The following is a 27,850-nucleotide window of genomic DNA, read 5'->3' as shown; positions in this document are numbered from 1 at the left end:
TGTATTAAGAGTGCGTGAATCAAATATGACCTAAGATTGAACCTTGTGGTACACCATAGGTGAACAAACTGTAGAAGATAAATTACTTGCATTGAGAAAGTTTATTTCTCAATAAGTTTATTATTTGGTTTCATTGACATAAAATGAAACCAAATAAGTGCACTTTCCTCATGCATGTTTTAAGTTGATCTACTACTTGAAAAGAATGAAGAGAGTCGTGGTTAGCTTCAAGAGGACCTGCATTGTGTAACGCGCTAAAGCATAATTACCAACAATTTTCTTCATGTGTTGGCAAATTTTACTCTATTAGCAAAGCCTAAAGCTAAAGTAAGGTCCTTTATACACTACCGGTTAGAACACCCCAATTTTCTAGTTATTTATTGCAATTCAAGTCATTCAAGTCCAATGAATACCTTGAAATGGTACAATGATAAGCTGTGAAATGCCAGAGGTTAAAAAAGGTAAGGTTACACAAAACTGAAAAATAATGTACATTTCAGAATTATACACAAAGGCCTTTTTCAGGAACCACAAAATGGGTTTACTTAGGCCCTTTACACTGCATTCAGTCATTCAGGTAATGGCAAGCTACATTGACAGAGCCGAGGCTGCCGGACACTGGCACCACCAGGCCCCCTGACCACCACCAGTAAGCAAACATGGGGTATCTTGCCCAAGGATATTTGGCATGTAGACTGGAGGAGCCTGGGATCGAACCACCGACCTTCCGGTGAGTAGGTGACCCGCTCTACCACCTGAGCTATAGCCACCCAAAAGATAACCAGGCTAGACCAGAACTACCCCAGGAAGAAGGAGCAATATCTGCCAAAGGTGACACATCAAAGTAGACACATTTGACTACTTTGATGTGTGAAAGCTGTAGAATATATTTTGGTCTATAAATTGATTCCATGAGTTCTTTTTTAACTCCAATTGCTTATTTGTGTTATGCTTTTTTCAGAGTGCAATGACACATTAAACTGCATAATTTTCAATAAAAACTGGAAAAATTGGGGTGTTCCAAAATCTTTGACTGGTAATGTACTCTTTATTTTGTTTTATTAGTTGGGTTTTATTTCTTTTTAGAGTTTTAATTTTAAATGTGTACTTTTTTTATTTTTCACTTGGCTTTTATTTTTCAACCCTGGCTCGTTTTAGTTGACTCTGATGACTGTGGTAGCCAGCTGTAGAAGCCAGCGGCTTTGTAGGCAGGATATGAACCCAGAAACGGTTAAAACCACCAACAGACGTGCCGAAGACGAGCTGCCTTCTGTACCACAGTAACCCCCAGTCGGTTTCAGTGAGGTGTTTACTGCTCTACTTATGTTTCTCTTCCTGAAAGAGGGGGGAATTCAGACATGCCTACAAAAACAGATGGAAATGAGCTGGATAAAAAGAAAGTTGCAGCAGCAATGAAAGTGAGAGATGAATTTCTTAACATAAAGCCTGTGTGTGTTTTTTATTTAGTTATTTAATTTTTTCTTGAGTGACAGGGAGTTTGTGTGTTTATGATGCATTCTCACCTGGCAGCGGTTCATACACGCTGATCCTGCGTGAGTGCTGATGGATGGATCAGCATCGTCATCATGTTGGCAGCGCTTCAGACCCAGAGAATGCCAGCCACGCAGCGATAAACACCGCTTAACCTATTTACACCTAACAACAGGCTGGGAAATTACCAGCAGATAACAGCTCATCAGTCAGACTGCTGCACCAGCTTTCAGCTGCAGCTCCTGTTGTGTGAGGATTTGATTAATTTACTGTGATGATGCACTTACAGTGTTTTATTATTTTTCCCAGCAAGTGGGCTGCCAATAATATTAATGAGTAAAATTTACACACCTAATATTGGTCTGTGATGTCAAGAGTGTGCGATGTGAGGATAAACTTCATTTGATTTGATTTGACCACATTATTATCATTTTTGATGGTCATGAAGTGTGAGGAAGTAAACAAAGGATCAAATAAAACCACGGACAGGAGGATAGAAAGATAGTTTGAAGTGCCACAATTCCAATTTTTATTTTATGTCTCATATTTTCAAGCTCTCTTTGAGGCCTTTCAACCTTTGCTTTCGTCTGCAACCTTTAGCTGCATTCGTAGAACAGTGCCCCCTAACAGTGCAACAAAGCACTTAGCTTGTTACTGTAACCATGTCTTTAAATTAGTGCAGTAATCATTTATTAATGCTGAAACACTTTCTACACTCGGGCTGAAGCGCTGCTCACTCGCTCGCTGCAGCAGGAACCCAGTTCCCCATGTAAGTCATTAAACTTTGATCCGATTCCCACCAATAATCCACTCGCTGGTTTAGGAGGGAAACTGTTCTGCAGATTTGGGGCTCAAAGAGCTGCTGAACACATAACAAATGTTGAGTTTCCTGTGTTCATTGGTTGCTGGGCCTGGTTTTAAACACACTGTTCTTCTCACCTAGACTCTTCCTGGTGTGATGAAGTTGGCCATCATCAGACATGACCATCAGTCGCACTCTGTTTAGCCTTGAGGTTCAGTGTGTGTGAAGTGCTGCCAGCCAGCTAGCCAACCACTTCATTTGCCTGCTGAGTGAACAAACTGTGAAACTGACACTCTGTTACAGAGTAAGGACACTTAGCTGTTAGCTAACACACTTTCACTGCTGCTGTTTTGATACACCTTCACTCTGTTCAAGGAGCTTTTTGATATTTGATATCTGGAGGAACTTAAGCATCTTTCTTTCTTTCCGACAGTGGGTTTCCAGTCATGTGTGCATGATATTGAAGACTAGTTTTAACAGGCTTTCATGCATGGTTGGTGGGGCTGTGTATCACTGCTTGCTCATGGTTTGATCCATATCTTTCACACATGATGCATATGCACAGGCCATATTTTTGGCACCTGTTTTGTGTTAACCAGTAAAACGACAGCTTGACCTTCCCACTCAGCTCTCTCTTCACCAAAACACAATGGTAATACATCCACATCTCTGCAGACGCTGCTGCAGTCACTTTTTCCTGTCCTCTGCTTGTGAACGGCGGCCCGGAGATTCTTCGTAAACACACTTTTCTGCTTAAGAGCCATGACCTTAGACTTGGAGGTGCTTATTGTAATGTTTGCAGATCGGCTGGTTACAGCAAAGTGGAGTTATCTGGCAGTGCACTCACTTGCACTTTTGCTTTTCTCAAACTGTCTGCTCCCACAGCTAATTTCATGTGACTGCCTGTCACTGTTGCTTTTCCCTCCGTTTTGCCGGTGTCTCCATTGCAAGTAAGTGGCAAGGTTTGTTATACTCCCACTGTACTTGGTAGTATGCAGTTTATCACGCTGCAGTTGTTATATCAACAGCCGTTTGCCTGTTTTTGGTCAGGAAATGGTGAATAACAAACACAAACAGAACCGATTTATGATGTCTATATATGTAGTGGTTGCTTTGTGATGTGCAATACATGCAATATACTTATTTTTATGTGGAAACTAAGGGTTTCAGGGGGGAAATAAAATACACAGAAAAAAATTAACATTGGGTCAGCAGTGGGCAATATCTTGAGATCATACGACGGCCCTTTAGGGCAGAATTCCACTTCATTGTATCTCAAATCTCTCCAAAAATTGAGTTAAAATGATGTCACACATGGTTAGTTTTGCATTAATAATTACTACTCACACGGCTCCAGTTTTACTCATTTTATCAGGCTTTTACGTTTTTGGCACACTTACTCAGTTGCGGTGCAATAAATCGACACAATTGGAGACGTGCTTTGTGTAAGCCTTTTTAATGCTTGTGGTCTGCTTGTTTCTGGTTCAGCCGGTGTCCCTGTTCTGGTCTGGATGTTTGTATATTCTTCTAATTTCTGGATACAAACCATGTCTTTTCAGCCTAAAGGGCCCGTCTTGCATTGTTTTCACTCTGATTCGATTGTGAAATTTCTGATCAGAAATCAGCACCATGCTGGTTTCTGTTTACGAAATAAATGGCAAAATCAGGATGTGAACTGCATCCAGTGTGTGAACGTATTGTGGTTTTGATCCATGTAATTATGGATCAGATCAGTCAACCCTACTTGATGCTCTCCTCGTGGACTTTCTCTGTTCTTGTAGCTGTAATTTTGCAGTATTATGAAAATGCTGGTTGCTCTTTTATGAGCGTATGACAGATGCATGAATAAATGCATGTACGTGATATTTTGAAATTGGATGCATCCATCATTTGTTGAATAATACTGTTGAATTTACTGCACAACAGAGCACAAAAACAGTTCAGCTGATATCCAGCTTCTTAGTTTTGATTATATTACATAATGACTTTATGTTTGAGCTCAAAAATGAAACAAGATAATTCAGTTCAGAAGGCATAAAAGATTTTTTTCTTTTACAGTTTTATTGCTGCTTTTTTTGGAATTTAGGACAGTGTGAAGTTTCAACTGAACTAAACCAAAACATTTATTAGGACACAGTCTGAAAGGGCGTAAAGCATGTAATGACATAATCTAATTCATGATTAAATTTAACCGAGCTTTAATCTAAACCTTAGGTTTTACATTTCTTTATATCGCTCTCCAGCTGTCCTGGAAGAATTTCTCTGTCTGAGGGAGAAAAAAGGAGCAGAGACTTACAGAGCACCGACTGAGCAAAGTCACCAAAGGGTTTTTGTAGGTAATTTAAAGTGAGCGTGTCAGCCTACTCAGAATTTTGTGCTGCTGAGGAGCATTAAAAACGAGGTGATGGTGCTTTTTCGTAGGGTGCTGGAGTATCCTGTCTGTGCGAGTTTGGCTGGGTGTCAGTTATGTTGTGTGGGTGCATGCGTTTGTGTATCTAAAGGCCTGTCACAGTAATTATATTATCAGCACACTGCGTGATATTTGGATATGACCTCAACCATTTTCCCTTTGATAGCAGATCTACATAATAACAAGTGCAAAGACTTTTATGTTCCACCTTTTAACTATTGGCTCATTTTGCATGGAAAGGTGCTTTTGTCACTTCGGGACTGGTTATGATTTTCTTCTGCATTTTTCCACAAGATTCAAAAGTACTCCACCAATTCAGTGTTGTACTTCTACAGCAGACTCATAATTTAAAAAAAAAACAAAAAAAAACAGGATACACCTTACACACTTGTGTCTATTAAGTTGATGTTGCACTGATGAGGAGTTGCTACCAAATCCTTAAACTCAACTGTCAGAATCAGCCTTCGTGTTGTACTTTTCAGCCCTCAGCTGTAATAGTCTGATGATATTGTCTCCACCCCTCCCTGATCTCAAGGTCAAGGTCACAAGGTCTTGTCTTTTTCAGTCTTCTTGTACCTGCTGATCTGGGTTTGCTTTGCAGACAGCCACTAATTAAGTTGAGTCAAGCCGTGTTGACAGTAATCAGCCTGTGTGTGAACTTTGCAGGATTAATCACACCTGTGAGCAGTCTCATCAGTGCACGCTGCTTTTCTAGGTTACTTAACAGGATCTTGGCTGTCCTCAATTCATAGATATGAGAATTTAATAGTGATACTACAATCCAAAGGAAATATGTTGATGTCTGTGTGCCTTATCGCCTCAGCTAAATATAGAGGGGAATACCCTGCATATCTATACGTGCTGTGGGCAAATGTCAATGCTTATATCTGATTGTGACTCCTGCGCTGACTCTGTTTTTAAGTACAGCCACCGTTGACATCATACTTGGTTAGTAAGTCCCATTTTGAAGCTTCAAGCTGAGTTGTTTCCATCCAGCTGTTTGACAGCAGAGCAAGGGCCAGATGTGACTGAGAAGTCCATAAATGCTGCATGTTTGTGGCTTACTGAATTGTCAGTCGCACGCTGAGACACACTCGGCTTCATTCTCCTCCTTTCTGACTTGAATTCAATTAAAGTATTGAAGGACTGTTGTGGTGAAGAGAGAGCTGAGCCGGAAAGCAAAGCTCAGGTTTGAGTTGATCTACATTTTAACCCTCACCTATGGTCGTGAACTCTGGGTCGTGACTGACAGAACAAGGCTGTGGATGCAAGCAGCTGACATGAGTTTCCTCTGTAACGTGGCCTTCGAGAGAAGAACTCAAACATGCGGAGCGAGCTCGGTGGAGGAGATGAAGTTGTTTGGACATCTGATCAAGGAGGCATCCTGATCTATACTAAGCCATTAAAATGCATAATCTTACATTTGCCCTAAATGTCTTTTTCTTTTAGTGCACAGTGTAGGTCTAACATCAAGAAAAAACATGTTTGTGCCAAACGCAGTATTTTTTAGCCTTAGCAAAACACACCTGAGGACTTTTAGTTTTCTTTTTTCCTCCAAGACTGACGCAGCAGATCAGTTTTTGTGCCAGGGGAAACACTAAATCTCTCCTGACCTACCTATTAGGCAGCCACTCAGTCAGGCCTCTTTGGCTGAACTTCCCCTGGAGGTTCAGGTGTTCCCTGAATGACTTCATAGAGTCACTGACATCTAATTCAGACTGACTAAAGAGGGTGGTTCCTTGTTTAAATGGAGATTTTCCACTTGTGACATCAGGCTGAAAAGACTCGCTGAGCTCATTTGCATGGATATGTTTTAGGATCTTTGCATCAGTGTTCATTAAACAGTCTTTTACTGCCAGGAGTTTGTAAGCAGTTACTGGCTGAGAAAACTGGAATAAAGCAGAGGAAGAGCAACTGAAGGTCAACACTAATCTTCTCAGTGGAACCGGATGAAAGAGTGAAGTGGTGTTCACACAAGCGCTGTTTTACAGAAGAAGCTGTGATCTGGGTGTAATTAGCAGGACATTCGTGTTAATTTAATCGCATCCTTTTAAACCAGATCATTACCTTTTACTGGCTGTGAGACACCATCATAGATCCAGCATCACTTTAATGATGTAAAATACCAGGAACAACAGTCCTTCAATGATTAATGTGCATTTTATGACCTCAGAATTGAAAGGAGGCACTTAAATCTCTGAACATCCCAACAGTCGCCAAATAAGTGCGGCTTTAAAATGGACCAATCAAACGTTTCTCTTCTGATACTGGTACAGATTCCTTTGCTTTAGTTTGCTCCCGATACTGAGTAAGAGTTTGATACCAGTGTTGGTGTTCTTGCTTTTATGTGCAAGACATCAAGGTCTTTATTCTACTTTTCATTTGTCTCATGAGAACATTTGAATGCTGCCATTTATGGGTACCCACTCAAGGAAGTGGGTTGGATGAGGCACAGACAAAGAGGAGATAACGTTAATGTTACCCTGACTACAATAAAAGCTGCCTAGCATGTGTTTGGCCACACATTATGAAAATGAGAAAGCGGGGGTGAGGCATTTAGTCATGTCAGCTCACTTGTCCAAACTTTGCGGTTAAACCTACTCTAAACAAACAAACAGCAGATAAGACACACCTCCAAACTGTTGAGTCTTTGCTATTAGCTTCCTCCAGGCCGCTGCTGCTGAAGCGTGGTGTAGTAAAGACAGAAAAATATAACATTTAATTGAATCCATCGGCCCATTATCCTTATCCAAACAGGCTTTTTGGGTCACGATTGGACTGATATCCAAATATATTGGACAGTTACACCCTTATTTAATTCTTTACAGCTTTTAAATGGCCATAAAAGGCACAGTCACAGCAGTCGTTTCAACATTAGGAAAAAGCTATGATGTGGGTCGAATGGAAGATAACTATCATTTTCTTTAGGAGTTGATTGTTTTGAGTTTCTTTTTCTTCACTTTATCTTCCTGTTTTTGGTTTTGTTTTTTTTCTCATCATACTATATTTTTTTGTGGTTGTTTGTATGTTGCCAGACATACGTGGTGTCATGTTGCAATTCCTGTTTCATGATGCCTGTATGTGGCTCTTAACACGTAGTTATTGCATGTTAGTGTGGTGAAAGCAGTAAGGTTTAAAGACTCTTCATGTAATAAATTAGCTGGAAATGATTCAGACTAATAGAGTTTGTTTACTGTTATTTTTTTTTTTAGTCAAGTCAAGTGTCTTTGTCGTTCCAAACGTGCACTGATACACTACACAGTGAAGCGAGACAACGTTTCTCCAAGACCGTGGTGCTACATATGACATATGGCAGACAATCTACACAGGACTACATAAAGTGCAATGTGCAAAAACCAAAGCAAAGACAGTGCAACAGCAGACAGAACAGAACGATGCAGGTACAGCAGTGCAATAGAAATGTGCAAAAGACTGAGCATTTTTATTCACCTCCTTCAAGGAAAACTGAGATGAACTAAGTGTGGTTTCAGAGAAAATCTCCTTATCAACAAAACTGAACACTTTTCATGCTAAAATAACTTTAAACTACCCAAAAGTAGCTGTTCTTGCTTCGGCCTCTACTACAGTACCTGTCTGCTTACTGTGAAGGAGATATGTTTTGTACCGTAAAAGCAAAATCTGTGTGGAATATCAGTCAGCACTCAGGCAACTGATATGTTGGATATTTTCCCTGCCTCTCGCTCTCTGTCTGCACACACCAAAAGTGTTGCAGAATTTGTTGTCTGAAGGAGTAAACTTATCAGATTCAACTGGAAAACTGATTAGTACAGACTTTGACACACACACACACACACACACACACACACACACACACACACACACACACACACACACACACACACACACTGTGAGAACAAACAAGGGGACCTGGAATCTGACTGACATCATCTGTGTGTCTTACAGTGTTTGTGTTTGTCTAAACATGCACACCTGTCCAATGAAACCAAATGAAACCCCACTCCCATCCACATCCTTAGCACACGTGACGCACAAACACACTTTCTCGCTTCACATCAGCCTGACTGTTCAGATGATTCTGGTACAAACTCTGAAGTCACAGATCAGAAATTTTAGAAATACTTCAGAGGAAAAACGATCCAGAGCGACATTCCCATTGTTGGATGGTAGGAACTAGGCTAGGCGAGGCTAGTGGTACTGACTAGTTAGCTTTCTAGAGGAAGCATTTTGAATTAGCTCTTTGTGTGGGTGACTTCTCTTGTAGAAGAATGAGGAAGACCTCCTTTATGTCTCTTATTTACCACACTCACCAATCAGTAGCTGCATAAATTGCTTACTTTGACATTGAAATATGCTCCCTTGGCATCTGGGTTCTTATTTTTTTTACACTCTCTGCACCATAAAAATATAACCATGTACTCTTATTTGTATCAGCCTACCATGACTCACTCATGCTACTTCAGAGTACTTTAAATCTTTTCTTAACAAAGTGATATGTTACACATGACTTGTTACTTTGTGTTTTGCAGAGAATGTAAAAGTGAAATCTCACACATGCCCACATGTGGGACAAATTCTTCTGCTAATAAAGATGCCCATCAGTGCATTCCTCCCACAAACCCACCGAGTCTTATCAGTCACATCCAGTTTGCAGAACTTTGTTCTCTAGAAACAGTTTAGGCTTCTCAGTAGGCTGATGAAGGGTCATTTCCTCTCACATGCTTCTGCTTTACTGTTTACTTTGTGCGGTTAAAGCCTTGTTAGTAGTGTCAGAGTATCTAAAACAAAAAAACCCCAAAACAACCTCAGCTTAGTTTTGTCTCTGAAAGTGGACCTCTGATACTTATTTTTCTATTTTCTCATTCAGTTATTTTTGTTTCTGTGATTGTTCTGAATGTTTGTACTAAACATAGCCAAATAGTTAGGTCAGTGTATATGTAAGAAACCTGTCAGCCAACATGTCTGGCTTCAGACTGACTTAGTTTATTTTGTTTTGTAGCTGCCTGTGTAAGGATTGGGTGATTTGCTTCTTAGTTTAATAATAACGATAATAATAACAACAACAGCGATGACAAGGACGACAATAACAACAACAACAATAATAATTGTTTTTGTTGTGCTCGTCACGGGTCACCTCTCACTCACAGCAGTTTTTCACAGGGAAAAATGTGCGGTGCAACAAGGTTACAGAGACGAGATAAATGAGCATTTCCGCAGATACGATCGTGCTTGGATTTAAAAATCAATCCAGCAGTCAGAAATGCCCTCCGCCTGTTTTCTCTCGTTTGGTGATGATTATTATGGCTCCTTGTAGCTGCTACACAAACACACATGCATGAACTTACATGTATAAACTCGCCTGTGCGTGCTCAGAGACATCTGTGCTGCATGTGTCAGTCATATTTGGATATGACTGACACTGACTGGGGGTATTGGTTAAAAATCACAGCGAGTTATTCCCATAACCTTTTACCATTATTGATCCCTGACATGAGCATCACAACCCGGGTCTGGTCTGGACACAGACATACTGCACAGGGAGAAACGTAACCACACATTTGTTAAACACTTTAACGAAAAACAGCTTTGATTTTGAAAGATTTGTAAGAAGCAAGAGGACAGGAAACATTTTTCTAGGAATCCAAAAGATAACCAAGAAATATTACGTTTTGGGTTTTTTGAGAAAAAAAAGAGGAGTGAGAGAAGAATGATAAGAAATAATGGAAGTTTTTGTTTTTTGGACCCAGGGGATCAGGCTGAAGGCGAAGCAGAAGGCGTTTGTTAATCCGGTGACGTAAGATGCGCAGCAGGCCTGCTGGGTAGACTTGTGTGTGTGTGTGTGTGTGTGTGTGTGTGTTGCTCAGTCAGACGTCCATGCAGTGTAATCCGTGTGGTGTCCGCTGTCTGTCAGTCACTGTCAGAAGTGTGGACACTGTCCTTATACACTGCTGTGTGTGTCTGTTTGTGTGTAGGATGGAGATTTAAGAACAACATTTAATCTATGGTTTGTGTTTTTATTAGTTTCTATGTTTGCTCAGGATTTAGCATTTAAGTAATTGTGTGTGTGTGTGTGTGTGTGTGTGTGTGTGTGTGAGTGTGAGAGACAGAGAGAGGGAGGGACACTTTAAGGCATTCACACACGCTCATGCAGACAAGTAAAGACAAAGTGATGGTATGAGAGCAGAGTGTTTAGAATTTCACTTGCCATTTAGTTCCTTTTTTTTACATGACTGTTCTTATTTTAGTCTGTAGTTCCTGCCTTATTCAAACCAGTTACACTGATGTGCAGCAAAGCAAATCTTTGAACGCCACCAGTGAACCTATGAAGGTAATGATGCCAATAATTAATGATGATTTTAAAAATCATTATTAATGACTGAGACAGGTATTATTTTTTATTATTATTATTATAATTATCATTATTATGATTAATGACTGTTGCCTCATAGCACGTAGGTCCTAAGTTCACTTCCACCATCAGGCCAGGGTCTTTCTGTGTGGACTTCACATGTTCTTCCCGTGTTTGCGTGGGTTGTCTCTGGGTACTCCAACTTCCTCCCACAGGGTCAGGCTGATTAATGATTCTAAATTGCCCATAGGTGTGAATGTTAGTGCGAGTGGTTGCGAATGTTAGCCCTGCGGCAGACCTGTCTGGGGTGTACCCTGCCTCTCGCCCTATGACAGCTGGGATAGACTCCAGCCCCCCACCCCCACCTGCGACCCTCAATTGGATAAGCGGAAGAGAATGGATGGAATTAGAGTGACAGGTGCAGGTTTCCTAAACCTAACTATGTTAACTGACCCAACTCTCAGTGAGGTCAATCACGACATCCTTCTCTGGTTTGTGTATTTTTTAATTGTGTTGATTTAGCAGTAGATGTGCAGACATGCAAACAGATGGTTCAGAGTAATGAGCTGCTTGTGGTTTGGTTCTTTCTGGCTGATATGAGATGACTTTAACAAGGTCAGTATTGCTGCGTCCATATTTAAAATAAGACTTAAAAAATATGTTTTTTCCAACATGAAACTATGAACAAAAATCATCTGTGCAGAGCGAGACATACAGGAGAAATAATAATAATAATAATAATAATAATAATAATAATAATAATAATAATAATAATAATAATAATAATAATGGATTGGATTTATATAGCGCTTTTCAAGGCACCCAAAGCGCTTTACAATGCCACTATTCATTCACTCACTGGTGGAGGCAAGCTACGGTTGTAGCCACAGCTGCCCTGGGGCAGACTGACAGAAGCGAGGCTGCCATATCACGCCATCGGCCCCTCTGGCCAACACCAGTAGGCAAGTAGGGTAAAGTGTCTTGCCCAAGGACACAACGACACAACGACAAGGACAGAGAGCCCGGGGATCGAACCGGCGACCTTCCGGTTACAGATACGCTTCCCAACTCCCTGAGCCACGGTCGCCCTGAAATGGACGATAATAGGCCTTACAGGTTTCATATAATAGTTGATGTAGGTACTTATTATCTGTGTTGCCTTTTTAACAACTTGTTTTTCTCATGAGAGGAATTATGACTTTGTCCAAAACCAAATGTTCAAATGTTGGCTGCACCTAATTAGATTTGTAATTTTAATTATGATTTTAGCTCCCAACATGAACAACTTCTCCACTCCTGAGTTGATACTTGGGTTTGGGTATCTGCTGATACTAATTAGTGGTCTGACACCAGTGTGGAGTTATTATCATGTTTCTTCATTTTTACTTAGAGACTAGGAGTCTCATGTCATATAAAATGAACCAATGAACCAAAATCGATGGATAATCCTGATAAATAATCATTAAACCTCAATCCAGTTGATTGTGATTTGTTGTTGTTGATTTTTGCACATGATCTTGCAGCTCTATCTCAGATGAGAATGATAGGGCATTAACATTTAATCTTTTTAGAAAATTATCACCATAATTATTGAAAATAATTGTGATTATGCTTTTTTCCCCATAACCAAATGGCCTGCTTCCTAATGAATTGGCTTCATTAAAAGTGGATTATTAGCCCTGATTGCATGTACTGATGTGGCAAACCAGCAGTGTGTCAGTTAGTGCACAGGTCATTTTTCAGTTTTCATCCAGCCTCGGTTTATCACCAAAGAACACCAATTAATTGTGTCCTGGTGTTTGAGTGTATGAAGTTACTCTTAAATGTCCTGTGATGAACTGAAGTGTAATATTAGAATGAAAGCAGATATTTTTGGACCAACATAAAGGACTGAGAGAGATGAAGGCAACGAAAAGTAGTGAGGAGTTAAAAGTAGCTCTGGCGCAGAGGAGAAGATTATAGCTGTTTTTCAGACTTCATGGATAACGTGACATCTCCTTTGTTGTGCTGTGACTGACTTTTCAATGGATCTGTCTGGTCTCAATAGCTCTCATCGCACAGCGAGAGAAAAGAGGTGAAAGCATGTGGAAAAGAGTGTCGGTGCTCAGTTTAACTTCAACTGTATGTTAGTGTTTTTGTCCAGGCACTTAAATGAAGAGACCTCCAAATAGCTCCATAACTAAATTATTATGACAGTATCTTGTCTGAGATATGCTGGTGTCTGTATCCTAAATGTTAGGAAGTGTTTGTTTTTTTTATGATAACTTGAGTGTAAGTGTAACCATCAGTCTATGACAGGAGCTTCTACAGGATCTGTGATAATGGCAGTCTAAGTGAGAAAGAAATTATAGTGAAACCGGCCACCTTCAGAAAACAGCCTGTCACCACATGGCCTATACTTAAATGCAAAGACCAAAATATGACCTGACTAAAATATGACAGTAAGTTAAAAATACACATTCCCATTTCACAAGTAATAATAGTAATAATAATAAAAGCTTCTTTTGTGTGACAGGGTGTGTGAGAAGGGGATGCAGTGACTGTATGTGACTAAGCTGGGAGAAAATAAAGCGAGTGACTGAAGACGAGAAAACACGTTTCAGTGAGGTAGACAAATGGATGTGGAGATCAGGCCAATAAAGTGCAGTGTAAAAATATCCAATAATCATATCCAGCTGGCTTGTACCAGTTTATTTTAGGCTAAAACAACTCGAGCTATTATTAGTGTGACTCTGGTGATCATGACTCAAACTAAACAAAGTGACTCCGACCCAGACAAATTCATCACTGCGGTTCCTAAAAACAGGAGCAGAACCGAACCTGCTCGCTGCTCACTCGCTGTTTCCTGAAGGTCGCTTTATTTCTAAAAAATGCACTTAAACACTATTCATTCAAATCCTAATGGGTCGACCTAAATATTATTAACTTGAATCATCACTTGGGTTTCACTTAGTTCAATGGTTTTGTTTGTAAAATCATAGTTTTTCATTAATGTACTCTGCAGCAGCAAAGTGTTTGGTTTGGCTTAGTGTGAGTATAGAGAACAACCTGGGAACTCAAATGTTCAAACCCCCAATAAAATGACCCCAAATCACCTTTCTTACAGCTGCAGTGAGTAGCTATGGCTCAGGTCATCTTCTAATTCAGGCCAGTATCAGAAAAAATTGTAATAATTGTAATAATCACCAAAGTCACAAATTGTCATGTTTTTCTGTGATATCAGCACAACTTTGAAACCAATATAGTTAGTGTCTGTTGTACTTATGAGCCTTAAAAAATGGCAGCTGCTGTATTAACTGAAGCCAATCGGTGTGAATGTCTAAATCTAATTAATAACGTTAACTGGAACCGTGATATGTGGTGAAAAACCATCAACCCCCAACCTTGAAATGCAGACTGTTTTTGGCTTTTCAAAATAAGAAAATGTTCATTTTGTGCACGTGGACATGAATCAGTACTGCTCATGTGGGACAGATAAAGAGTCACGTTCAGTGACATGAAATTTGGAGTGGGAAATTTGTATCGAGGAACACGAAAAGAAGCTCAAATTAATTTCCAAAACCACAAATCAATACATAGAGACTGTGACTGTTTCACAAACTGCCATTTGAGTGTGCTGACTGCCCCCTCCAAAGGTACGTATGTCCTTGAAATCAAAATTTCAAAAGTCTATCAAACAAAGCCTTGTGTGAATGCATAAATATGTCTCGTTAGGGTAGAATAACCATTAAAACCAGTCCATTTCCAACTTTCAAGTAAATCACAGCAGGATGCACCCACAGTAGATCATTTCACACAGCAATTGTGACATAGTAATAATATGAGTCAGTACAAACAATAATCTACAACACAACCTACATCATTATATCTGTATCACTGAAGGAGAAAAAAATACCACTTAAAAGTAGGAAGATATGTTTATTATTATTCTACTTATTCTGCAGAATAGTGTCACTGTACCTATCATTCTTCAGTTAAAACTGCGGCCTCCATTAATGTCGTATTATCAGTTGTAAAAGTTCTGGTATATCAAGTTGGCAAAGAAATCGATGTAAAGCAGGGGTGTCACAAATAAGGCCCGGGGGCCAGAATCAGCCCAATCTGGCCCACTGGATGTCTTTGGAAAATGTGATTGTGGTGGTAATAACTTTTGGACTTTTAATTGTATTTTCATAAAGTTAACATCTTGTCCTACTTTGCCAGAGTCATTCATACTAAATTAATTAACAAAAACGTAGCAGTTTGTGCAACGAGTTCCCAGAACACTTTCTGTAGGGTTGTGCATTCATTTCTTATGATTTAAGTGCAGAGAACTGTGCCGACTGACTTCTTTTGCTACAGCAGCATTTCTTTATCATGTAGAAAAACTGAGACATGAAATTGCTCTTCTTCTTATAGTGAGATACAGCTTTAATATGCAGTCAAACTTCTTTACACTGAGGGAAAATGGATTTTCACCAGTTCAGACCACTGAAAATCAAAGTGTGATCCGTGATGTAAAATTAGTTTTGACATTCCTGATTTGTATTTGAATATAAACGCAAGACGACATTAGAGTTTGCTTTTGGCTAAACATCCTCTGTAAGAAGGAAGTTATGAAAAACAAAATCAGCGGTAAACAAGATAATAGCACCTCGCGTGGTTGTACCCTCAGTATGTCTTTATCTGATCACCAACAATCATCTTCCTTAGTAGCAGCAAGGGAGTTATCACTGGATCTTTCCGTTCCCACAGAATGGGAATTTTCCACAGCATCCCAGACAGATGAGGCTGGCTGGTTCTCATGAAAATGGGCTGCTGGTCAGAGCGTTGTAATCACGAGCCCGCTGATCCACAGCTCAGACACTGGGACAGATTTAGACTGGGAGAGTGGTGGCGTCAGCTATCTCTCTCTTTGCAGATATTGTTGATGTTTATTCCTACAGCGTTTCCTCACTCAACCCTCCAAGCTGAGAAAATAATTTCAAGATAACTGACAGGGCTGTTTATCATGACAGTGCAAAAAAGCCATTCTGTTAAATGTCAGTCACACTCCAGCTGAGGAATTTTATGATAATTGTGTTTGGGTGTCTGATTGTGGTCTCTCCAAACAGGTTGTTAAAGCCAAATTGTTATTTGTAGCTGCCACTCATGAGATGAGTTACTGTCATTACTGCAGCTGCATATTATTCACCCACGTTCGTAAGAAGGGCTGGGCGACAAACCTCAAATCTTTTTTTGTCAGTGTCATAAAGTCAAAGTCTGAGTACCAAAGGTAGCACGGACTTTCTTTACTTGTTCTTGCTAATTTAACTTAACATATTGGAACATATTCTGTATGACTTTCATCTGTAGATGATGTTGGAAGAAAAAGGTCCAGGTAAGTTGGCCTTTCTCACATGTACCAGGAGATTATCCATATTGGATATGTCCCAATAACTGAAAATGCTCTGTGTGGGTTTAAGGATGGGTAATATAAAGAAAATTTGCAGTAATGATATTAATAATGATATTTCTGACCATATAGAAAAAAAATACAGTTTTATTAGCGCTTTCAGGCAGTAGCATTTATAAGGTATACGTGTAAATAAAGGGTGTTCTTCATCCTTTCCCAATGAGCTGCTGTGATTGTGTTCATTCATTACAGCACAAGTCAAATGTGACTACAAAAGTAGCCTAGGTAGAGTTATCCCTGAAATGAATAAGTGAAAGTATAAAATAACTGCTTAACACTTTAGTTTAATGTTAACTAAAGTGATTAACATTGTAACTCTTCAGGACATGTACAGTATTTTCTATTTAGAAAAGTTGTTTACTACCCCCTTTAAAGTGCGTCGTTTTGACTAGTGTCGTCGATACTTTTGTATGAAATTTCATGTATCATGTAAAAATGTATATATTTTTTAAATTTTTTATTTACACTTGTTTGGGATGGATTGGAACGTAAAAGCTCTTCTTCTGTCTGAAGGACTAAAAGTAAACCTCATTTTATCCAGAATCCCGGATCTTGTCTGAGTATTTGATTGGTTTTCATTCCATCTTTGATAACTTTGTCATCTTTCTTTGTTTTACTTTTGGTTCCAAACATCAACTTGTCCCCATGACAACCACGGGCAATCCAAGTGGAGCAGTGTCCTGCTCAAAGGCACTTAAGTAGAGCAAGTGTTTGCTCTTGTAAAAGCAGATATGTCTTTATTTGTCTTTATCTTAAACACTGAGCGCCATCATCTTCGTCATATCCCTTACCATTAACTTCATCCAGTGGGCTCTTTCCCTTCCCACACAATGGAAACAATCCACAACATTCCAGTATGCCGCTCACTGATGGTTCCCTTGGAAATGGAATGCTGAGAAGATTCCATCACGTGAGTTTGGCTACCAAAGATAGAATGTTTGGGATTGATAACAAATGAGGCGTGACAGCTTAGAGGGCTTTCGTGGCTTTTTTTATTTTAAATCTATATTTATATCCACAGGAGGAAAATGATCCATGAGGCTAAATGAAATTGTGAACTTCTGTACTGTGCAGCTAGTGACGTGATGTGATTGAGGTTGGCGGTGCCGAGTTCAAGTTCAGTCTGCACGTTGAAGTAGCATGGAAGAGACTGAGCTCAGTGGATCTGACATAGAACTAACTAATTAATTAATGAGCCAATGAAGTTAAAGAAAAGAAGGATGCTTATTATTAAAACTCTCTTGCAGATGTGACCAAAGTATTGTAAACGAGTCCCGCATGGTTCTGAAATGGCACCAGGCAGGCAGTCAAAAACGATTCATGGGAAAAGAGCGAAACATTTAATAGATTTTCAGGGACATAAAAATGTAATGAATCACGGCACCGCTGCACCATCATAATATCATTTTAATTAAGTGTTTGACCAATAAATGTGGCCAGAAATTATTTAGGAGGTGATACGTTGCTGTTTGAATCAATTTAAATTCCTTTGTCAATATGTGAATTGTGTGTTTGGTCGGGTATTTGTTGACCAGCAGAAGGCAACAATCCTCTTAAAGCCTCACATTCAGATGTCACAACCCAGATGTTATAACTGCATAACACACATGTACACAAACACACACATGCACACACACACAGCAGCTCTCATCTCCCAGTCATGTATTACTGAGTCAGACAGTGAGCAGCAGCGATAACAGTGATTTAGACTCCATGTGGTGTGGGATCAGCAAGCCGACCATAAAAAAACAGTAGCAGATGCTGTGTGTGTGTGTGTGTGTGTGTGTGTGTGTGTGTGTGTGTGTGTGTGTGTGTGTGTGTGTGTGTGTGTGTGTGTGTGAATTCATAGTTGTGTAAGCGTTATGTTTCCCAGCAGACAGCCATCTCTCTATGGGCTTGCAGATCAAATCTCCATTGGCTCCTGTGAGAGTGTTTATAAAATGTTCTGCTTAAAAATATGTTATATTGTCCTTCACGCAAATGTTAGGGACTGTATTGAATGATGGCTGTAATATTGTAGGAAGAGATTGGATATGTTTTTTCTGCATGTGTTTATAACATGTTTTCTTCAGACTTTTTGTAATGTTGTTTCTCAAAATAAAAATGATTGATGTATGAAACAAAAGCCATTTATAAAATGCACAGTAAGGTTGGTTTCTGTTTCCTACCAATGACTCCTGATTATAGTCATGCACACTGTTACGTGGGGGAGAAACCATATAAAATCACCCGTTTAGGAAAGTCGCTAACCGACTATTGTCAAAACTGACGAACGATAGGAAGTACGGAGTCACATCATGATATGAATTGTTTTTATAAACCAGCTTGGGTTGCAAATAAAAACTGAATGCAATGGTTTGCATATTTTATAAATATCATCTTTATTTAAAGTACAACATAGTATGTATAAAATATTTAAAGTGAGAAACGGTGCCATTTTAGAATAATATGTGCTAATATTTGCTCTTTAACATGAGGAGACCAGTTGCTAAAATTTGGCTGCTCGGCCATCCTGGGTCTCCTTTGCTATATATTTAATTTCATGGTGCTTCACATGTTTTCAGTTGGTAAAAGGTCTGGACCACAGACAGGCCAGTGCAGTATCCTAACTCCTCTTACTGCAAGAAGCTTCAAATCCACCATGTGGCGAGGCCTTTCTGTGTGGAGTTTGCATGATCTTCCCATGTTTGCGTGGGTTCTCTCTGTCTGGGTCCACACCCACAATCCAAAGACGTGCACTTAGTGGCATTCATTTCATTGGCAATTCTGTGTGTGTGAATGGTTGTCTGTCTGTGTTGTCCCTGCGACAGGACGGCAACCTGTCTGAGGTGTACCCTGCCTCATGCTTTATTGTAGCTGGGCCACTGACCCTGGATTGTTTTAGCAGAAGAGAATGGATGGATGGATGGATGGATGGATGGACTACAGACAAGCCAGTTCAGCACCCAGACTCTTCTGTAAAGCTATGCTTTTTAAAAATTATACAATTCCTTCCTTGAAAAGAAGTCATCTGGACGAGTGCATGTGTTGCTCTGAAATCTGTAAATACCTTTCAGCATTGATGGTGCCTTTCCAGATGTGTAAGCTGTCTATTCTAATGCACTAATACAATCTTTTCTTCTTCCAAAGATGTGATATTTAACCTGCATTTTGTGGATGGGACACAGTGATTTCTGAAAGTGCTCCCGAGCTCAGCGAGGCGTGCACAGGCGTGACAGAATCACGAGAGCCCAAAAGTCACAGGCATCCAATGTTGATTTTATTGGCTTTGTTTTTTGCGCACAGAGATTTCTCCAGATTCCTGGAAGTTTTTGGAAAACATTATGCACTGAAGATGCAATGTTTTATTTTATAGAACATTATTCTGAAACAATATGTAGGCATATTTTTTCCAGTTTGGTAAACTTCTGCCCGTTTTAACTTCTGAGAAACATGTAGATGTTCAAACATTATTAGTTGATCCTCCACCTGTTTAATTTTACTAGCACTTACTGTGGTAAGTATTTATTATATTTGATATTATCTATTGTGAATGAGTGGAGGATTTTGGACACAGCAGTAGTTTTAAATTCTCAAGAACACAGAAGCTAAATCAGCAAAATATAACAAGAAAAAAACAACAAACTCCCCCCGAAGAAAAGAACAGAAACCAACTCGAGAGGCAGATGTATTTATCCAGTTGCATAATCCTGTATTTATGATCTAGTGTAGAGTTATAGGAGAAATATTCATCACCAACCAATAATAGCAAGAGCATTATAAATGTGAGTTTCTATTTGTGGCCAGTTTATTGGCTTAGTTCAAAGCATTGTGTAACCTGATCTGACTGCAGCACTGCATGCTGGTCCTCTGAGTATAAATGAAATATGGGACTTTTCCTTGTTTTTTCTTACATGTAAGATGAGGAGCAACCCTCGCTGAGGAAGTTTCTGTATGTGTTTGCAGAAATGTATGTGCATGATTGTGGCGACTGTGCTGCATCGTGACATGATGTTCATCATGAGACGATGTAAATGACCGCGGTGCAGTAACATGCAGTTTCAGCTTGTGTAGGTGCCGTACGTGTGTGAGACTAATGCTGATGTCAGTAACGTTATGTAACTGCTGTGACGTCACGGCGCTGAGCTTCTTGGCCCGCTTTCATGTCGAGATCTGTTGTTTTAATCCATGAGGGTCGGCACAGTGATACAACCTGGCTCAGAACTTGACCTTCACCAGGCAGACACACAAACTCGGGATGTGTTTAGAACTCAGAGATGTGAACTGTAAGAAGAATTTATTTATTTTAGTGATCCCTAAACTTGTGCTGTATATTTATTCTGAATGTTTTAATTTGTTGTAAAGATGGAAAAATATGTGTTTTGCTCAAGAAGCTTTGGTAACGTTCCGTCTTGAGGCATTTTTAGGCTTAATTCTGTGACTCTGTGAGAGTGTGTGTGCGTGTCTTTTAAGTGGAAACTGTGTCTACTGGCAACCTCTTTCTTGTTTACAGATTTGAGAGCAAATGCCCTTATTAATATTCATGTTTTTTTTCTGTCTCGCTCTCTCTCTGCAGAACTCGTAACCTCTCCGGTGGTTCTCCCAGACCTCGACACACCAAGAAGATTCACTTCATCAAAAATATGAAACAGTACGACACAAGAGGCAGCAGGTGAGCCACACAGACTCCCACAATTCTGTACCATCAGATTTAACAATGAGCAGTAATACAAACTACTTACTTTAATACTCAGAATCTGCAATACACAGGTACATACCAGGACCCTGAAGGTTCATATCTATATCAAATATTATGATGTCATTATGTTGCCTAGCAATCACCGAGCAAAGAGCTGAAATAATCTGGTTTTAGCATATAAGCATCTATAACACCTAATAAAAGTATCCCGTCATTTTAATTTAATCACAGTGGCATCTCATTTTTATCTACAAAGGTTTAATTATACAGGACATGGTATGATGCCATAAGTTCCCTAGCAACCACCTAGCAACAGGATAAAATAACCTTTTCGAGGAATATAAACATCTACTACCCCCTTTAAAAATAAATAAATAAAGTTTCTCAGTGTGATCATGTTTTGTCACCAGCGGCACAAACATGCTGAACACTACTGTAGCATAAATATGTATCATTCTGTTATAGCTCTATTGTTAAATATAAGTCTTCAGAGTGCAATTATTTTTCTTGTGAGGTCTGTATAAAGTGCTGGTGACTTTTATATCCCATTTTTGTATACATTTTATATTTGGTGTCTTTTAATTTAGCTTTTTGAATTATCAAATCACAAAAGGATGAAAAGTAAAAACAAACAATACTGAAAAACTGAATCTTTGGTCTTGAACTCTGAAAAACAACAAATCTTCGAAATGTTTTGCCCACGTTTGGCTCCACAGTGAGTCTGAAGTTGTTCCCTTAACTATATTTGAGTTTGAAGGTAAAAAACACGTCATTCAGCTGCTTCAGCCAAGGTGTAGACTGTATTTAGAGGCATGTTGATCCCTAATGTCCCCCAGCATGTGGAACAAGGTCGATGCAGCAGGTTGAGGCTTGTGGAGGTCTGTGAAAGCTTTATGTAGAGGTGCGCTATCAGTAGAGGCTACAATGGCAAATGCTCTGGCTCTTTTTCAAACCGTTCCTCCTACATTGACTGCTCAGGAATCACAATGAAAACTGTGTGGTACGTTTTGTAACGCAAAACTCGAGGACTGGCTGAGGCTTTTCTGCTTCTTTCTCATTGGGGCAGTCCTTTGTGACAGTGTACAGAGGTCACAACACTGATCTTTCCGTTATTGTTAAGTCTCTGTCAGAACTAAGCCCTACATACGCTGCTGACTTGCAGAAGTGTGTCGCCTTTACAGCAGGAGAGGAACCAGAGAAGCCTGGACAGTGTCATTCTGTTCTGCTTAACTCTTCTATTGTATTGTATTCGTGTCCTTCCTTGTGGAGTGTATAAATACAACTCTGGGTCAAAAGGGCCCACAGGGCTGCTCATCACATAATAACAGACTGACTGAGGGGTAATTGTTTTAAAATAGATCCAGTAAAGAGCACCAGTGCTGTTTGAAATTCAGCTAAGTCACCATGTTGTCACAGAGAAGAGGAAATGTTAGAGCTGTCTTCCCTCAGAATGGGCTGTTGTGTCCCATGATCCTTGTTTGGGTCATCCTGGGAGACTTTAAATGGTTCACCTTGAGGTCACCTGTAAAAATTGCTTGTTTACTTTCTTTTAAAAAAGGTTTTCTTTGGAAAAAAGAACCAAGACATTGATTGACAGTGAAATATAGAAACAGCTCACAATAACAGTCGTCTCAAGGTGCTTTATTTTGTGAGGTAAAGAACTTAACCCAGGGACAAGACAACACTCCCTGGGAATGTACTTGGTGAGAGTGGGGAGAAAGACCTCCATTTTAACAGGACGAGACCTCAGGGAGGGACAAGCCATTTCTTGCAACAAGTTGAGTGATGAGTGGAAAGTGAAGAGACCAAAAGAAAGCATAAAGAAAATGGACAAAACATAAACTACTGCAGAGAGTAGACAAAATTAACTGACTGCATGGGCAGTGTGGTACTTTTCGGCATTTATCACACCGCAGGCTAGCAGCTGCACGTGTGCAGAGTGTGGTTAGATGCTGCTTCAGTCGATTGTTTATATATCAGTTTACTCTGACATGCCAACTCTCATTTTGCACATCAAAGTGATGGAAAGCAAGCAGATGTCATCTGCTTGTTTTCCACATCACTTGTTTACAACTATAAGTCAGCTGAAAAGAGGGCCGAGCAGTCAGTGGTGCTCGGTGTCATGATATCTTTGAACCAGCAGGTAGCGTTTTTGTACTTTAACAGTAAAATATTAGTAATTAGTTTAAGTGACAGGTGAGCAAAGTAGGTGACCTTTTACAGTGTAGAATATCCACCAAGATCCATCCAAGAATTGTAAAAGTTCTTGTTGTGTTTTTTAAAATCAAATTTATGTTAACTAATTATATTTATATATTTTTTTAGTTTATTTTTTGTTTTGTTTTTGGGGGGAAATGGTGAAATGGAGAGTTTTCTGCTCTAGTTAGTTCCCAGCAAGATGAAAATGTTCTGCTGTTGCATATCATTTATTAAAAAGCATAATTGTAAGTCACATTAAACCTTCCACTACGCATACATTTCACTGATGAAGCGTAATTGGAACATAATGCTGTCTACATTTGATTTGAAACATACAAAAAAATGCTAAATGTTTTGTCATTTTAATTTTTTTATCTATAAATTTCCTTTGTTTGTCTGTTGTCAGTGTAGCTACATAGACAAAGCTCTGGGTCAGTGGTTCAGTCCTCAGTGGGAACATTGTCTGTTTTCCTTGAAGGTGATTATGGAATAATGTGCCCCCAGTGTTGTGAAATGTGGTGTAATAAATGGATGGGTGCAGGGGACAGACTCCCCAGCACAGTCACGTTTTCAGCAGCTGTGTTGCGATGTCTCTGCTGTTTCCACTGAGCTCCCTGGTGACTTCCTGCTCTTGACTTTCCCATGCATCACAGGGAACGAGCTTTGTGTGTATTTTTGTGTCTCCGGCTCACACAACCAACAACGGCAAATTCAAACTCATAATCTGTCTCGAGGGATGATCAGAAGGGTAGGAGGAGCAGCCTCCTGTCTAAATTGAACGAGTAATGATTCATGCTTTAATGACCTTTAATGTTGAATTTTCCATTGCGCTGCTGCGTATTTAGCTTCCTAAAGAATTAAACTTTGAACCGCTGGGCTCCCTTTAGTCTGTTTTCATCCCCTTTAAATGATAAATCACTTAGTAGTGTAATACAGTTTTACATCCCGAACCATAATTAGCAAACATGGGTTAAAACTGCGTGTCTCTATTGAGCCTAAGGTTAAAGTCTACTGAATTATTTACCCAGTTGGATCCTCATTAAGATGTGCTAAGCATTTGACCGGGATCATGTCATCTCTGTAAGAAAAACCGCAGTGTTTGGATTAACTGGCTTCCTTCTTCATATGTTTATCCCTCTGTGACTTTCTAAACAAAGAACAGTGTATACAAGTCCACTACATAACAGTTCTTCAGTCTGATGCCAAAGACCAATGCGAAGAGAAATAAAAACGAGTTACTACACATCATAAATTAAATGGATAATTAAAGATACATTTATATTGTTTGGTAACAGTTTTCCAGACTGGCATCATTTAAACAGTCTGTGATTCAAACCTGGAGTCAGATGAGACGGTCAGTGTGTGAAGTGTATATGTGTAGCTACGTGATATTGACCACTGGCTTCTGCACATCAGCATTTTGGCTGCCGTGAGCTTTTTTGTTTGTTTGTTTGTTTTGAAGCCAAAAGTGATCACAGTTACATCGGATGGTGGAGTGATAATTCTAGTAAGCATAGTGAGCACGCTGCATTTGTCAAGTGTACAAGTGCAAAGCAATGTCCAGTGAAAGGAACTCTAATGCTTTATAATTTTGGATAATTTCATGCTCCCAACTTTATTGAAACAGTTTGGGGACCCTTCCTGTTCCAACTGCACACCAGTGCACAAAGCAAGGTCCATAAAGACATGGGCGAGTTTGGTGTGGAAGAAGTTGACTCGCCTGCACAGAGTCCTGACCTCAACCCGATAAAACACCTATTGGAGCAGAGACTGTGAGCCAGGCTTCTTCGTCCAACATCCCTGTCGGATCTCACAAATGCGCTTCTGGAAGAATGTTCAAAAATTCCCATAAACACTCCTAAAGGTTCCTAAAGCCTTCCCAGAAGAACTGAGGCTGTTATATCTGCAAAGGGTGGGGCGACATCACATTAAATCTTACGGATAAGTAAACTTTTATCCACTATCTACACCTTGGCTGAAGCAGTAACCAAGAATGTGATTGGCCAGCTACCAATCACCAATCACAGCTACCAAAAAAACAATTGAAACGCAGTCTTGGAAGCAGCCTGTAAGCAGCTAAACTAAGGATGCACCAATTGCAATTTCACTGGCCAATTAAAGACCAGCTGATATTGATTTTTGCAGATCCTGATTTTCTTTTTAAGAACTAACTGGCAGCATTGAGTAAAAAACCTCAACTGCTCTTCTATGCTAAATATTACGGTCATAATAAAAATAAATTATTAAACTTCACAGCTTCCCCCAAACTGCACTAAGTTACAGGATCTTCTCTCGATTAAACAGCTGAAAATAAAGGGCTCTGCTACTGGAGAGTAATTAACTGAAAATGATTGCACTCTCTTACCAAAGAAAAGTAGGTGCAGCAGATTTATATAACAAGATAAATCAGACACTTATGTTATTCTCCAGTATGTTTATAAATTCATCATACAATAGAACATCTACCCGTTTCTCTTTTTCATACGTTTCCAAAATTTTCGTCATAACTGCTTTGATCCTTTGCTCATACCAAGGTCTGGTTAGCTTTAGTCTGGATAGGTTTAGCTTTAGCCTCTTTGTCTTTGTCTTTTTCAAAATATCCATGTTGATGAAGGTGATTTAAATGCATGATTAAGTTTGTTACTACAAATGTGTTCATGGTAACCCCCCCCCCCCCCCCAAACAGTTTATTCTGGCAATGGGCTAATGACATGCTAGCATGTGGCTATGTGTGTGTACGTGCTCGACTCTTTGCTGCTGGCTGGCCCATATTGTTTAATCCAGGTTATATAACTACTTTGATAAATTTACTGCTCGGTCTGCCAGCATCCTGATGAACTATAGAGCCGATTCGTGCCTTGGCTAAATTGGGAACATTTGCTTCAGTTACTCGGAGACCTTGAAACGCTGACCTTGTGTTGCCTTGACAGACAAAGTTGTTCTAACTGACCGAGAAGCTGCATGTTGGACAATTATCTGTTCAGCTCTGAGCTAAGTGTGTTTATTCACTATGTGTGAAAACATAATCTTTTAGTCTCTTGGTTCCTGAGCCAAATATAATGACTGCAAACATTTTCCTCTTGAGACCAAAACCAGGCCAGCAAGCTGTAGTCTCTGCTCCAGATGGGTTTATACTCAGAGGAGCTGCAATAAAAAACAAACACGGACATGCACGTGCACGCACACACTGTGTTCTCCATAATGAAACTCTATTATATCATGTCATAGTTGAGCAGAATTGAGGGTAAGGGTGCAGCTGGAGCCTTTAACTCAATTAAGTTGGTGTCAAGTGTGCATTTGTGTGTTTTGCTCTTTAACGGTGAGTAAATATTACGCCATGCTGAGGAGCGATATGATCCTTTAAACTTTCAATCCTTAAATTTACCCTGGGATTTAGCTTTATCTTCATTTCACCACAAAGATGCAGAGTTAGCGTCTTCATTTTGAAACTTTGTCTGTTTTTGTGTGTGTTTAGTCAGCAAAATGCCTCAGATGGAGAAAAGTAATTCAGCTGGACAGATGTCAAAACACGATAACCACTGATGTGTGTTTTTGTTTGTGTTTCAGAATCGTGCTCATCTGTGCTAAGAGGTCTCTGTGTGCTGCCTTTTCTGTTCTTCCCTACGGAGAGAGCTTCTACCTCAGGTAATCCGTACAGACACATCTGCTTATGTACTCCCACCTTCTGCCTCTCATGATGAAATCAAGAAAAAGGGTTCGACATAACCAATGGGCTGATGGCAGGGGGAAAAAAGTATTTGTGGAAAGTTGATTTAAACACTGCTGGCTTATTTAAAACTGTTATTTACTGAATTGGTCATCGCTGGCCTAAGTTCACCTGAAGCAAGCTGGCTGAAGGAAACCTTATATATAGTTATCTTCATCCTGCCAGTAGCTGTTTTCACATGAAAGGAAATGTTTGAGGTTGCTGAGATAAAGAGGCTGTTCTACTGGCAGGTGATGCTGGTGATGGCCTCAACAGCGTGGAGGTTTCACTCGCAAAAATAGATTCGTGCAGACCATCAAATGAATTTAGAAGCATGTGAATAAAAAGTTTTCAGAGATTTAGCCCAAGCAGAGGTTTAGACCAGTAACTACCCCTGTCGCTGTTCACTAGGCAGGAAGGAGGCAGCGCCGTAACTAAGAGAGTGAACCAAGTGGAGTGAAAGGAAATGTTTGTCCTGCAGCTCTCAAAAATCCGAGACCTTTATTAGATGGACTTTTAAACATGAAGAAACGTGAGCTTTTCAGCTGTTCCCATACACTGCTGGTTCATCCTGCACAGCAACAAAGAAAATGAATACACAAGTTTCAAGGAAATGCACAAGGGGCCCAGAAAATCACTAGAGGGAACAATGCTTGGACACTTACGAGAAGTAGAGGTAGGGAAGTAGAAGTAGCCGAGGTCTCGTTTCTTCATTGTGAGACAAAGGGACATGAGAGTAGAAGAGGGGATGATGCAGAGGAGTATGAGGGAGAAGAGCCGTTTGTTCGGAGGGGGATGATTT

The 27,850-nt window shown here is 39.8% G+C and overlaps 1 protein-coding gene across 1 annotated transcript in view; it reads left to right on the top strand.

The window, feature by feature from the left end:
* The window catches only part of cables2b (Cdk5 and Abl enzyme substrate 2b), a 54,646-nt gene that overhangs the window by 9,073 nt on the left and 17,723 nt on the right, over positions 1–27,850 (top strand). The window contains exons 2-3 of the mRNA XM_082518931.1: positions 21,021–21,116; positions 26,910–26,987. Coding sequence (XP_082375057.1) covers positions 21,021–21,116; positions 26,910–26,987 — 174 coding nt within the window. The remainder of the gene's footprint in view (positions 1–21,020; positions 21,117–26,909; positions 26,988–27,850) is intronic.

Source organism: Aulonocara stuartgranti (assembly GCF_965226115.1).
Source record: "Aulonocara stuartgranti genome assembly, chromosome: 20".
NCBI lineage: Eukaryota > Metazoa > Chordata > Actinopteri > Cichliformes > Cichlidae > Aulonocara > Aulonocara stuartgranti.
The sequence above is the reverse complement of the archived record's forward strand: the minus strand, read 5'-3'. Positions and strand labels throughout refer to the sequence as shown.